Here is a 15,101-nt window from a genome sequence, read left to right as displayed (position 1 = left end):
GATCTGTTTCCTACGTTGTTGTGATTTGATCTGAATGAAAACCGCGTATCTGTGTGGCGCAGCTGACACAGAACAGTATACGCTGTTTACGTTCAGCTGATATGCCCCAAAATGGTGCTACAGGGTGATGCGGAGGAGACGAATTGTTAAATAAAGTAATTATTTTTTTTTCTTTTGTGCACAAAAAGTATTCTCATAGCTTCGTATAGTTGTGAATGAACTCCTGATGTCACATGGATTATTTTACAGATCTCCTTGCTACGTTTCTGGACTTGGGAACATTTCAGTTGTATTGCTGTCTATGCAGGGTCAGACAGCTCTCAGATTCCATCAAAAATATCTTAAATTGTGTTCCGAAGATGAACGAAGGTCTTACGGGTTTGAAACGACATGAGGGTGAGTAATTAATGACAGAATTTTTTTGGGTGCATTTTTTGGGAGAACATTCAGAAAATTATAATTTCATATAGAATTACACAGCTCCCCAAAAAGTGCATATAGTTTATGAATTTATAATGTTTACAGTTGAGTAATTTATATATACTACATAATTTTTACTTGATGGACAACACATGACATTTTGTACAGCTATTATATTTAAGCCTTTACTAAAAATGTTATAGTTTAAAAATCATAGAGTATGTTTCTAAGAACTTGGCACATGTTTTAAACCACTTTAACAAAATAATTAAAACTAGATAAAAAGTTTGAGAAGCCGCGTACTAGATGGTTTTGATTGGAGTCTTTTCTCATGTGTGCTAAAGGTGATGACGGTGGTGGGGGGACAGGCCCCTAAAGCCATCCGCAGTGTGGAGTGCTATGATTTCGAGGAGGAGAGATGGTTCCAAGTGGCAGAATTACCCTCCAGACGATGTCGAGCAGGTGAGCTGCACGCTCATATCATTGACAATGACTGGCAAAATAATGCACCCTGGTCTCACATTCAACAGCTCTACATGTTAGAACACGTACTGAAAATAATGATGGGGAGGAGACTCTTGGGTGCGTTGAATGTTATTTGCTGAGGAATCTGTTATGGTGTGTATTCTGCTAAAAACATGCCGCTGTGTCATTTACCCTGGTGATGGAAATTATGTTTAGTGACTGCACATGTAAGTGACAGCAAGAAAATGAAATTGCAAGTTTATATTTACCTTTATTTTCTTTACATCACAAAAGTGGCTTAAGTGGAATATATACCCCACAGACTTTTTATGTGGCATGAATATTTTAATACAGAAAAGATTAATTGGGGGGTTGGAACTATTGGGTTTCAATATTTGTATAGGCACATACTGTAAGTCTTGACTACTTATTGTCCCAGAAAAAAGGATACAGTTAATTGGACACAACATTTGGTGACAACACTACCATTCAAAAGTTTGGGGTGAAGTTAATAGATTAGTTGGTCACACTTTATTTTAAGGTCCGATTCTTGTTATTAACAAACCATTAAATACAACTTTTGCCTCAAACTCCTAATTTGCTGCTTATTAATAGTTAGTAATGCAGTTGTTAAGTTTAGGTATTGGGCAGGAATAGGGATGGAGAATATGTGCTTTGTAAGTACTAATAAACAGCAAATATATTAATAATAGGCCTGTTAATAAGTGATTAGTTTGACAGTTTTACTTTATTTTTGATCAAATAAACATTACACAACATTTTAAAAAATCTTTTTGAACAGTACTGTATATTCTGACAAAATTTAATACAAAATAACTAATGAACCATTTTTTGTAATTAATAAATTATGTAACCGCATAACATTTAAAAGGCATGTGACAACTTGCCTCAATGAAAATGTACTTGACTCGTTTACCCAACAGCTGTTACAAAAAATTGATTATTTGATTTTTAATATTGGATGCTTGAAAGCTAGTTCACAATTTTTCTTTTCATTTACGTATGTGTAGGTGTGGTGTACATGGGTGGTGTTGTGTATGCTGTCGGGGGTTTTAACGGGTCATTACGAGTGAGGACGGTGGATGCATATGACCCAGTAAAAGACGAGTGGTGTTGTGTCAGCAGCATGCAGGACCGGAGGTCAACTCTAGGCTCCGCTGTCCTCAACGGACTGCTTTATGCTGTTGGAGGCTTTGATGGCAGCACAGGTAATTTATTAATTGATCTTGCATTATCTTGCATACTGTTTACGTGGAGAAGTGCATAGCTGTTATGTTGGTTATGGTAACAATAATGTTCATTATTATGAAGATACTAATGAAAACTGGAATGTACTGTGTTCCTACATCCATGACCATTATGATGATGTTGGTTTGCAGGTTTAGCTACTGTAGAGGCATATAACGCTAAGGCCAATGAGTGGTTCCATGTGAGTCCCATGAACACGCGACGTAGCAGTGTTGGAGTTGGCGTTGTTGGAGGTTAGTGACTGCCAAGAAGCCAGTTGCTGTCTGTATATGTACAGCCACAGCCAATAGACGTGCATGGCTGTTCTGCTTTTGTTTGCAATTTCAAATTGATGAATTCTGAGTTTAAAAAAGGACCTAAACAAGGGGTCTTCAACCTTATCAGACCCCATTATATACTGCACAAATTTTGTAATAACGAGTATATTGCCATATTAGTGTATTTGCATATTTTATTTTGATGCTGCTTAGTGCTAACATTGTAAAGCTATTAAAATAATATGAATAATTATATAATAAAAAATCATTATTATTAACCATTTTATTCAGCAAGGTTGCATTACACTGATTAAAAGTGACAGTAAAGGTACTGGTGATAATTGAGATGACTCCCCATTTAAATGAACAATGTGGTAGCGATCGGACAGGTAGGATCTAAACCATCTTAAAGCCTGCCCTTGGATACCTGTATAGTTTTGTAATCGATCTATGAGTATGTCATGATCTATAGTATCGAATGCAGCACTAAGATCAAGTAAAACTAGCAATGAGACACAGCCTTGGTCTGACGCAAGAAGCAAGTCATTTGTAATTTTAACAAGTGCAGTTTCTGTGCTATGGTGGGGCCTGAAGCCTGACCTTCGTTCATCTTCGGAACACAATTTAAGATATTTTTGATGAAATCTGAGAGCTCTCTGACCCTGCATAGACAGCAAGGTAACTACCACGTTCAAGGTCCAGAAAAGTACCAAGATGATCGACAAAGTAGTCCGTGTGACATCAGTGGTTCAACTGTCATCACGCCGGATCTGGGTCAGCGCCGCCACACGCGGCGTGAATACTGTCATGAACGTGCGTCCAAAGTGGCACAGTAGAGATGAAAATGTGGAATAAAGTCGTTATTTTTGTTTTCTTTGCGCAAAAAAGTATTCTCGTAGCTTCGTAACTTTACAGTTGAACCACTGCTGTCACACGGACTAAACATTTTAATTTGTGATCGATAATGAAACATTACCTGAACTTTAGCTTGATCATTTTAGCTTTGGTTGAAGTTATATTAATATTTTTTTAAATGCATTTTTATATATTTTACGTTTTTGTGCAGTGCATATTTATTTTTTCAAACATTTTTGTTTATCGAACAGCGGATTTCAACTGAGATAAAACATTTTCAAACTCTGTTTTTTAGGTCTGCTTTATGCAGTTGGAGGGTATGATGGAGCAACTCGTCAGTGTTTGAGTACAGTTGAGGCCTATAACCCAAACACCAATGAATGGTCTTATACAGCAGAGATGGGAACCCGCCGCAGTGGTGCAGGTAACACACACACACACACACACACACAAAACCTTCATGTATGCTGGCAACATATGTCTGTGTAAACCACAAATGTTTGTGTTGGACAGGTGTAGGTGTGTTAAAAGGTCTGCTCTATGCAGTAGGGGGGCACGACGGCCCCTTGGTTAGAAAGAGCTGTGAGGTTTATGACCCTGCCACTAACATGTGGAAACAGGTGGCTGATATGAATATGTGCCGAAGGAACGCAGGTGAGTTGGTCAGATCTTTGCTGAACAGCACAGTGTGTCACTCTGCCAGCTGACACGCACACAAAAAAAATTCTTGCTGTGATGGTTCAATCAAGTTGATCTGTGTTTCAGGTGTGTGTGCCGTAAATAACCTGCTATATGTGATTGGTGGCGATGATGGCTCATGCAACCTGGCTTCAGTGGAGTTCTACAATCCAAACACTGATAAATGGACTCTACTGCCCACCTGCATGAGCACAGGACGCAGCTATGCAGGTCAGAGAAAGAGGCTATGTTCAAAATGGCAAACAACTACTTTTTGTGGTATATATTTTGTGTACTATTTATTCAAAAATTTATTTTTCAGTAATATTTTTAAGGATCATTGTTTCCACGAAACAAAATGTATCAGCATAACTGTTTTTAATCTTAATAATAATAAGAAATGTTTGTTGAGCACCCAATCAGCATATTAGAATCATTTCTGAAGGACCATGTGACTAAAGACTGGAGTCATGGCTGCACAAGAATAAATTACATTTTAAAATATTTTGAAATGGGGAAAAAAGGTTATTTTAAAGTGTAAGAATATGTTACAGTATTACTGTTTTTACTGTGTTTCAAAATCTACCGACAAACCTTTGAGCAGTTATGTAGTGTAATACCTAAATGTCCTTCAGTGCTTTCCAAATGTGCCATATGTCCCACAATGCAATGCATTCTACTTCATCTTCTATTTCCAGGGTAATGAATGAACCGGGTGAATTTTAAAGTGATTTTAAATGCTTTTAAATTTTAAATTGTTTTTTGATTAATAGCAAGGTTATTATTTGACTAATTATTTGATTTGGCAGTGAAATATTAAAACATTTATAGATTTATTTATTTAGAAAAACACAAACAGAAATCAGCAGTTATATAGAGGGGGAATACAATTCAATTCTAGAAATTCTATGTACAAGTGTAAATTCAACTAACAAAAATATACATTTTCATATTAATATAATGATATAATATTAATATATTATATAATGTACTAAAAATTACTTTCTTTGTGCATACATACATTTGCAAATTTAAAAAAAAACAGCAGAAGAGATTTAACATTGTTTATTAGCAGAAGAGCTTTAACATTGTTTATTACTAGTCACATTAATCAATGAGTCATAAAACATTTTTATAAAACGTTTTAGTGAACTGTTAGCAGTTCATCAGTTATGAATAAGGTAACACCTTCTAAGAGCAGAATCATAGAATGCGTAATTAAAATTATTTTATAGAATGGGTCAAATATTATAAGAAAAATCCAAAAAGAGAGCATACTGTGGGGACGAGCGCCATCTAGTGGTTGTGTAGTGTAGTGGAATTTCTACCACATAGGACCTGTTGTTCAGAAGACACAAATGTTCAGTCATTTTGCATGATAGACTCATATATCAGCCATTTTGCAGGTGTGACTGTCATTGATAAGCCTCTCTGAGTAGCTGTGGAGTTGTTGAACACTTGAGCTGAAGCTGACGTACAGCAGAGGATTCGCTCACACTGAAGCTCTTACCACGGCTGAGGCTTCATCTTGGAACTGCTTCACCATGGACATGGCCTGGAGAATACTGCTCTCTCTCTCTCTCTCTCTCTCTCTCTCTCTCTCTCTCTCTCTCTCACACACACATCCACACACTCATTCAGATACGTAACTACAAGCATTCACACACTACCTCTTTTTGTCTCTAGTATATACACTTACACACTCTGTATCTCTCTTTTCTGTCTGTTTCTCTTTTTTGAGAGTAGTCAATGATGACGTTTATTGCACTGACGAAGCAGAATCGAAACACTCTGAGAAAAGACTGGTGCAAATATTTGGCCAGCGCATCTGCGACGTGTAACAAAGCGTTCCTGCGTTTGAGCCGAGGGGATGGCCAGCGATTTTTGCTCCTTGATCGTTTGATCTGAAGGAGCCTCTTGATGGTTTTTGCTTATTCGAATAAAGCTTGAGGGAAAATGTGTCTAGTTTAGGACCAGCACTTTGTTGCCTCTTGGAAGGTTGTTTATGAAGTCACTGGACTCCATTGGATGATGATGATGATGATGATGATGATGATGATGATGTGAATTTCGTTTTATGGTTAGAGCTGAACCTTTGCTTGCTTATATGCGAGAAGGATCTCTATTGAAGACGAACAAACTTTTACATTTTGCAATTTGTTTGCCAAACAACATTTGAAGTCTTAAAGTTTGAACTGTCTGTTGTTGTTTCTTTTTTTTTTTTTTTATATCCTCTGGCTCTTGTTGTCCGATCGTTGGAGAATTGCAATCTTTGACATTTGAAACGTTAACATGAATGCTTCGGCATGCACGATGCTGTGGACTGATGCTGGTTGCTTGGGTATTAAACCGCTTTGCATGGTTCTAAATACTGATGTTTGTGTGCCATCTTTAAACTACTGCTGTACTCACTAAACAACGTGACGTGCTCTCTGTACTAGCGGTACTGAACACTGAAGAGGTATAAAGGTACTACTTCTTATAGAAATCTTTCTTTCTTTTCTCTCTTTCACTCTCTTTTTTTCTGTCTTTGTTTTCTGTAACTTTAATGGCTTTCTCTATTCTGCTCTTGCTGTTTAGTATTTAACTCTCTTTAAGTACTGTCACCGAGCCTATTAATGAATATATATATATATATATATATATATATATATATATATATATATACAACAGTGTATTATTAATTGTCAGTCAAGAGGAATGTTGTGTTCTTGAAGTTTCATAACTTGTTTTATATCATTAATAATAAACATGCTTCTAGTAAATACACTTAGCATTAAGATAAAAAAATGTTTAAAATACATTTAAAAGATTAAGGTCAAAATAAATGAACAAAAATAATGCCATGAATGCAGATAGATACAAACAAAAAATAGAGAGAAAAAAATAAGTAAACTAAATCAACAAGCATAAGATATAAATAAATTAGATTAAAACAGATGAATAAATATTAGTCCAAAATAAATAAATGGGTGGATAAAAAATGTATAAATAAAAGGAGATTAAAATATATATGCAATATATAAATAAAATACAGTACTGTAAAAGTACACTACTACTTAAGAGAAGCTAAATTTTTCCAAATAATTGACACTTATTTTAATTGTTCACATTTGAAAAAATATAGATACAAAATAAGTAAATACATAATAAAATAAATTATTAAAACAAATAAAAAATGCATAAATAAATACAGTACTATAACTGTACAGAACTATGATGAGTAAGAAAAAACGTAATAATTTTACTTAATAGACACTTATTGTTATCTAAATAACATTTCAGACATTTATAATATACTTTTTACACTATTTCAGTTTTTTATGTAAGAAACTATATAGTTGTCTTTTAAATTTTAGGACGACGATGGTCATATTTGGGGTCCGTAGCACCAAAAAGACTGAAACCCCCTGAATTAATAGAGCTCCTCATTGCTTGGAGGTGCAGCCCAGTCAGCGCAGATTGATAGCGTATGAAAGACAGGCGCGTTTCTGATTGGCTGGTTCTGCGGAATCTCGAGGTCTCACTATCGTCTGTTCATTCCCTCAGCCAATCAGTCCGAAGCCTCTGCCCGCATGCGTCAATCTCCTTCTTGCCACAGCCAATCAGCGCCCAGCATCGTCTCCTCTTGGTCAATGGTCCTATGTAAAGTTCTTCTGACATTAAAAGCGACCGTGCTGCTAGCGCAGGTAGAAGAGCTTCTCACAGGTGAGTCGACAAGCCGTTCGTGCAGAAATGCAGACTCTTACATTAAGATATTGGTTGTTATGTTATTTTAGAACGGTTAGATTGAGAAATACTTGCGCTTTTTACTTGCCCTATTTAGTTCAGAATAATGGAAACACGCGAGAAGGTAAATATTACTGTTGTACTACACAGTGCATGAATTGTATGGGAAATTATTTCAACATATATTTGCTTCTTGAATATAAATAAAATGTTTATATCATGATTGTAATTGTGATTTAATAGACTGACCAGTTAATGCACATGCAGTAATATGACTAAAATAATCAATTACAATATTTCTGTTATATTTAAGCATTTTATATATTTGCTACCAGACCAGCTGATCAGTGAAAAAACAAAACATGCAGTAATATGATTTTTTTAAAATCACCCATTATAGTGTCTCAGTTATATTTAAGTATTTGTATATTTAATTATTTATGGTTATGCAACCAGACCAGCTGATTGTGTTATGTCTGGATACAAATAAATTTAATGCAGCAATATGATAAAAAATAACCAATTTATGTGTCTGTGATATATTTAAGATTTGTATATTTGATTATTTATGGTTATGCAACCAGACCAACTGATGTTGTCTTGTATGGCTACAAAAAAATCTTATGCAGTTATATACAGGTGCATGTAAAAAAAAATTTATATCGTGAAAAAGTTCATTTTTTGGTAACTTATTTCAAAAAGTGAAACTTTCATATATTCTAGATTCATTACATGTAAAATAAAACATTTCAAATGGTTTTTTTTTGTTTTAATTTTGATGATTAGAGCTTACAGCTCATGAAAGTCAAAAATCCAGTATCTAAAAATCACCCATTATAGTGTCTCAGTTATATTTAAGTATTTGTATATTTAATTATTTATGGTTATGCAACCAGACCAGCTGATTGTGTTATGTCTGGATACAAATAAATTTAATGCAGCAATATGATAAAAAATAACCAATTTATGTGTCTGTGATATATTTAAGATTTGTATATTTGATTATTTATGGTTATGCAACCAGACCAACTGATGTTGTCTTGTATGGCTACAAAAAAATCTTATGCAGTTATATACAGGTGCATGTAAAAAAAAAAATTAATATCGTGAAAAAGTTCATTTTTTGGTAACTTATTTCAAAAAGTGAAACTTTCATATATTCTAGATTCATTACATGTAAAATAAAACATTTCAAATGGTTTTCTTTTGTTTTAATTTTGATGATTAGAGCTTACAGCTCATGAAAGTCAAAAATCCAGTATCTCAAAATATTAGAATGTTTCCTAAGATCAATCAAAAACATTTTTTCCTAAGATCAATTTGCAAAACAGAAAAGTTCAAGTTCTTTAAAGTATGTTCATTTCTGCACTCAATACTTGGTCGGGGCTCCTTTAGCACAAATGGCACCATTGAGCCTTCAGCTCGTCCGTATTGTTGGATCGACTGTTTCTCCTCTTTCTCTTGAAAATATCCCATAGATTCCATATGGGGCTCAGGTCAGGCATGTTGGCTGGCCAATCAAGCACAGTAATATCATGGTCAGCAAACCACTTGGAAGTGGTTTTGGCACTGTGAGCAGGTGCTAAAGTCCTGCTGCAAAAGGAAATCAGCATCTCCATAAAGCATGTCAGCAGATTAAAGCAGAAAGTGCTCCAAAATCTCCTGGTAGACGGCTGCATTGACTTTGGACTTGATAAAACACAATGGACCAACACCAGCAGACGTCACGGCACCCCAAATCATCACTGACTTCAGAAACTTCACACTGGACTTCAAGCAGCTTGGATTCTGTGCCTGTCCAGTCTTCCTCCAGACTCCAGACCTTGATTTCCAAATCAAATGCAAAATTTACTTTTATCTCAAAATTTGGACCACTGAGCAACAGTCCAGTTCTTTTTCTCCTTAGCCCAGGTAAGATGCTTCTGACGTTGTTTCTGTTTCAGAAGTGGCTTGGTAGCCCTTTTCCTGAAGATGTCTGAGCGTGGTGACTCTTGATTCACCAACTCCAGCTTCAGTCCCCTCCTTGTGAAGCTCTCCCAAGTCTTTGAATCGGCTTTGCTTGACAGTATTCTCAAGCATGCGGTCATCCCTGTTGCTTGTGGACTTTTTCTTACCCAATTTCTTTCTTCAAGTCAACTTTGCATTTAAAATGTTTTGATACAGCACTCTGTGAACAGCCACCCCTTTCAGTAATGACCTTCTGTGACTTGCCCTCTTTGTGGAGGGTGTCATTGATTGTCTTCTGGACCATTGCCAAGTCAGCAGTCTTCCCCATTATTGTGATTTCAAAGAACAAGAGATACCCGTAATTTATACTGTAGGGATGCTCATTTAATGAGAGACTGGTTTTTTGACATAATTTAGTGGTGCATAAATTAGTTTCAGTTGGAGATTTCACATGAATAATAACAAGCAACATCTAAGTGTAACCAGAGAGTCACACTCAAGTCACAAAAAACTCGACTTTGATGATTTTGACTTTAAATTACTCGTCAACTCATCTTTTTAGTCATCTTAAACTTGAAACTTTGATTTAGGATTGGAAAGACTTAGATTCTCTGTCAGACTTATGAACATGTCGGGCTGTAACTCATGTTCATAAAACACTGTCCTGATATGATGCAGTTCCATATTAACTACCTGTCCATCAGGCAAGCTTCACTTTGAGATAACTGAGCCTCACTAGTCTTTGTTTTATGTCATTTGTTTGTACAGTTATTCATTTGGAGAGTCCCACTGACTCGCTGCCATGGAGGTGAACGGCACAGCCAACATTCTCTCTTCAGCATATCTGGCGGTGGAATTTGTGGATTCATTTCTTCCAGAAAATCCACTGCAGGAACCTCTGAAGCACGCATGGAACTACATGCTGCAGAACTATAGCAAATTCCAGATCGCCACCTGGGGCTCGCTCATCGTCCACGAACTGATCTATTTCCTGTTCTGTCTGCCTGGATTTATCTTTCAGTTCCTCCCTTTCATGCAGAAGTATAAGATCCAACCGGTATGTGGAATCAAAGGATTTTTTTCATATGTTACTATTTTAATTTGAATATTTATAGTTTTTTGTAGTTAAAAATAGAAAAAAAATATTAACCCCTTATATATGTTTTTGTCATTGTGCTTGCAGGATAAACCAGAGACATGGGAGAAACAGTGGAAGTGCTTTAAGATGCTGCTGTTTAATCACTTCTGTATCCAGCTACCACTCATCTGCGGGACATATTACTTTACTGAGTTCTTCAGCATTCCTTATGACTGGGACTCCATGCCTCGCTGGTGAGAGTACCTCTCACATTTATGACTGAAGTTTAAAAAAAAAACATAGTGGGTCTATGAAGTTACAGTCAGAGTCCTGAGGTTGTGTGACTTCAAGCAAATCTTTTTTTGAAGCCAGTAGACCTTGTTTTCATTTTTTTAATAATCTTTTTCACCATCTCAGGTCCTTAATATTGGCCCAGTGTTTTGGTTGTGCAGTAATTGAAGACACATGGCATTACTTCCTCCACCGAGCCCTACATCATCGCAGAATCTACAAATACATTCATAAAGTCCATCATGACTTCACTGTAAGTTACTCGCAGTCTCACAAAGACACACACAATGTGCAGATAAAGGGAAACTATATGATAGCCAAGACAGACTTGAAGAGAATGTTTTGGTGAATTTGTACTATTATATATTTTTATGTTGGTTTTATATTGTAATATATAAATGTGTAACAATATATTGTGTATATATCACAATACAAAAATGCAACAATATTTATCGTGGATTGTGACAATATGTATTGTATAGAGTTCACCCAAAAATGAACATTTTATTTAGGCTTTTATTTACATATAAACAGTGAACAATGTACATACAAAGAGCGCTAAAAATAGTAAACACAGAAGCTCATGCAATTGAGTTTTCATGTTTATTAATTATTATGAATAAATTAGAAATAAAATGTATGTAGTCAGGGACTAAGTGCAAGAATATGTGTCTATCATAATCTATTTTAGCAATAAATATTTCTATTCTGGTGCCTCCTTACTGTAATTTTGTTAACTTATTAAAAAATGTCTTAGAAATAATAATTATTTTGTACTTTATCGTGTCTCAAAACGAAACATGCTTTGTTAAACCCCTAGTAATTTTGTAATTTATTTATGTATTGTTTAGTTTATTTAATTTACTTCTTAATAATGATAGATGACCTGTCATCTGTTTCGTTTTGTGTATGTTAGGCTCCATTTGGTATGCAGGCAGAATATGCCCACCCTGCTGAGACTCTGATTCTGGGGGCTGGATTCTTCATCGGCATCATGGTCTTCTGCAATCATATGGTTTTGCTCTGGGCTTGGGTCGCTTTCCGGCTTCTTGAAACCATTGATGTTCACAGGTGAGCTCAGTACACACACTGCAATTTTGTGGATGTAGTGTTAATTTCCTCAATGAAAACTTTGCTGAAAAGAGACGACGCCTACATTATTAAACACTAATTGTAACTATATAAGCATGCAATATTGTAGACAAAAAAGATAAACTCTACCTAAATCACCCTATATGTTCTTAAGCCAAAAACAGGAGAAAATATTGTCTATTGAACTGTTTTCAAAAAGCCTTCAGGAGCTTTCATTCTTGAGGTTGCCAGATTGTTAAAGTTTAAATGAATTAAAAGAACACATTTTCTGTGATGTGTTTTACTTAGTCTTTGCAACATGACAACTATGTGCACATACTCTCTCTACAATGTGGAAAAGGTGCCAGTAGTCTGAAAACATTGAAACCATGTAAATTCTCCACTGAAATATTTAGCTCAAATGAAAGTGTAATATAGCCAGTCAGAGTTCCTTCACATGGTCGCTTGTGCTGTTCACTGTGACTAAATTTGTAATCTAAGCTTCTCAGTGATTAACTAATAATAATTAACTGATAATAATAAATCCAAATATGGATGTCATCTATACTGTTTGTGATTGTGGTTGCTGAATAAATGCACATATGCAAGCTCAATGTGACAATACAAAGTCGTGTTCCTTGTTTTAAAAGAAAAACCATTAACATAATTTGCAAATATTGTAATTAATATTAGGAATTTGACTGTTTTCGACTTTAAGAGAAGCTTTTGAGTTGTACCAGTTTAATGTAGAGAGTGTTCATTTGATAATAGAATAAATCATAACTCAATGAGTAAATGAGTACAATAAATCGTGTTTGAGTTGACATTCTGTTGATTTGTGCTTATAGGTGAAAATTACAAAAAAAATAATTAATTAGTAAAAATGACTTAATTAATCAATAGTCATGATTACAATTACAATTTTGAGTTTTATTGACTAAACCTGGATTAAAATACACCCACATTTAGTCAACTAAACCTTGACTAAACAAACAAACAAACAGAAAATGTTGACTAAATATTCTAAAATCTAAAAAGTCTAAGATTAATTATAAAATAGCTGACAAAACTAACACCAGTGCTATGGTCTGGGTCAATAAATTTTACAATGTAAACACATGTCATGCTGATAATAACTTATTACAACACTAGAGGGCACTATATTGATCATGTATTAATTTGATAGCCTGTGCACAATTAAACCACATCACCAGAAGTATGTGGACACCACTTTCTAATTCACAAGTTTGGCTATAACAGTAATTCTCTGAATTTTATGAAAATCAAACTAAATATTGAGTTGACAGTATGTCCTACTCAATTATTTTTATAGTATTTGTTTCATTCTTTGACATTCCTTCTTTGGTCCTCTCTTTAGTGGTTACGACATTCCTCTGAACCCCTTACATTGGATTCCATTCTACGCTGGAGCTCGTTTCCATGACTTCCACCACATGAATTTTGTGGGCAACTATGGCTCTACATTCACCTGGTGGGACAGACTTTTCAACACCGACTCCCAGTATAAGAAGCATTACTCGTTTCATAAAGCTGTGAAGAGCGACTGATTGACAGAGATACACTCAATCGCATACACTGATGCTTCACCATCACCCAGAGCAATCTATCTCTCTTGGACTCCTGTGTGGGCTTTGGTTGGTCTGATGCTGTTGCATTGCCTCCTGCTGCACACACGCACTGTAAATTATTTAAAATTGGACTGAATGGATTCAAATCAATGCCAGCTTCTGACAGCAATGTGCCTTTTAAAAGAGAAAAACACACCCCGCAGTCATCATTAGACCACTGGTCACATGGTACTCCAAAGAACTGTGGACTGTTAGGAATGAAAGAATATCAGCCTGTGTTCTGTGCTCTCAATTATTATAAACATTCATCTGTTTCAAGTACTAATGATATTATTCCTCAAAAGCACTTTACTTTCACCTAAACAAAGATGGAATGTTATAAATTGATATTTTTGTAATGCTTTTTTTTTGTTGCCTTGCCTGATTTTTTTGCTAAATTTCTGTAAAGATTTTGTAACTTGCAGTATTAATTTGATAGCCTGTGCACAATTAAACCACATCACCAGAAGTATGTGGACACCACTTTCTAATTCACAAGTTTGGCTATAACAGTAATTCTCTGAATTTTATGAAAATCAAACTAAATATTGAGTTGACAGTATGTCCTACTCAATTATTTTTATAGTATTTGTTTCATTCTTTGACATTCCTTCTTTGGTCCTCTCTTTAGTGGTTACGACATTCCTCTGAACCCCTTACATTGGATTCCATTCTACGCTGGAGCTCGTTTCCATGACTTCCACCACATGAATTTTGTGGGCAACTATGGCTCTACATTCACCTGGTGGGACAGACTTTTCAACACCGACTCCCAGTATAAGAAGCATTACTCGTTTCATAAAGCTGTGAAGAGCGACTGATTGACAGAGATACACTCAATCGCATACACTGATGCTTCACCATCACCCAGAGCAATCTATCTCTCTTGGACTCCTGTGTGGGCTTTGGTTGGTCTGATGCTGTTGCATTGCCTCCTGCTGCACACACGCACTGTAAATTATTTAAAATTGGACTGAATGGATTCAAATCAATGCCAGCTTCTGACAGCAATGTGCCTTTTAAAAGAGAAAAACACACCCCGCAGTCATCATTAGACCACTGGTCACATGGTACTCCAAAGAACTGTGGACTGTTAGGAATGAAAGAATATCAGCCTGTGTTCTGTGCTCTCAATTATTATAAACATTCATCTGTTTCAAGTACTAATGATATTATTCCTCAAAAGCACTTTACTTTCACCTAAACAAAGATGGAATGTTATAAATTGATATTTTTGTAATGCTTTTTTTTTGTTGCTTTGTTGCCTTGCCTGATTTTTTTGCTAAATTTCTGTAAAGATTTTGTAACTTGCACAGTGTCCACCTATAGCATATAGATGTGCCTTGGAAAGGATTTGGGGGAACAATGATTTAAAAAAAACACTTATGGATCATAAGGGAGAAAGCTAATTGA

At 35.4% G+C, this 15,101-nt stretch overlaps 2 protein-coding genes across 3 annotated transcripts in view; both read left to right on the top strand.

Moving 5' to 3' along the window:
* LOC107548347 (kelch-like protein 2) overlaps positions 1 to 5,811 on the top strand; it is a 40,410-nt gene extending 34,599 nt beyond the window's left edge. The window contains exons 8-14 of the mRNA XM_016229005.1: positions 765 to 882; positions 1,917 to 2,114; positions 2,286 to 2,387; positions 3,562 to 3,690; positions 3,780 to 3,920; positions 4,032 to 4,175; positions 5,351 to 5,811. Of these exons, the coding sequence (XP_016084491.1) occupies positions 765 to 882; positions 1,917 to 2,114; positions 2,286 to 2,387; positions 3,562 to 3,690; positions 3,780 to 3,920; positions 4,032 to 4,175; positions 5,351 to 5,379 (861 nt within the window). The 3' untranslated portion in view covers positions 5,380 to 5,811. The remainder of the gene's footprint in view (positions 1 to 764; positions 883 to 1,916; positions 2,115 to 2,285; positions 2,388 to 3,561; positions 3,691 to 3,779; positions 3,921 to 4,031; positions 4,176 to 5,350) is intronic.
* Positions 5,812 to 7,577: 1,766 nt separating this feature from the next.
* LOC107548349 (methylsterol monooxygenase 1-like) lies at positions 7,578 to 14,105 on the top strand. 2 transcript variants are annotated; one of them, XM_016229007.1, is made up of 6 exons: positions 7,578 to 7,652; positions 10,389 to 10,677; positions 10,804 to 10,952; positions 11,116 to 11,242; positions 11,906 to 12,060; positions 13,439 to 14,105. In XM_016229007.1, exons 2-6 carry the CDS (start codon positions 10,423 to 10,425, stop codon positions 13,626 to 13,628), a joined length of 876 nt encoding a protein of 291 aa, XP_016084493.1. In that variant the 5' UTR covers positions 7,578 to 7,652; positions 10,389 to 10,422; the 3' UTR covers positions 13,629 to 14,105. The 2 variants fall into 2 exon arrangements, with proteins under 2 accessions (XP_016084493.1, XP_016084494.1); XM_016229008.1 differs by lacking the exon at positions 7,578 to 7,652 and adding an exon at positions 7,771 to 7,797.
* Positions 14,106 to 15,101: the final 996 nt, after the last annotated feature.

This window comes from Sinocyclocheilus grahami, unplaced genomic scaffold (genome assembly GCF_001515645.1).
Source record: "Sinocyclocheilus grahami isolate Dianchi unplaced genomic scaffold, SAMN03320097.WGS_v1.1 scaffold346.1, whole genome shotgun sequence".
NCBI classification, from domain to species: Eukaryota; Metazoa; Chordata; class Actinopteri; order Cypriniformes; family Cyprinidae; genus Sinocyclocheilus; species Sinocyclocheilus grahami.
Note: the sequence above shows the minus strand (reverse complement) of the source record. Positions and strands in the feature narration are given on the sequence as shown.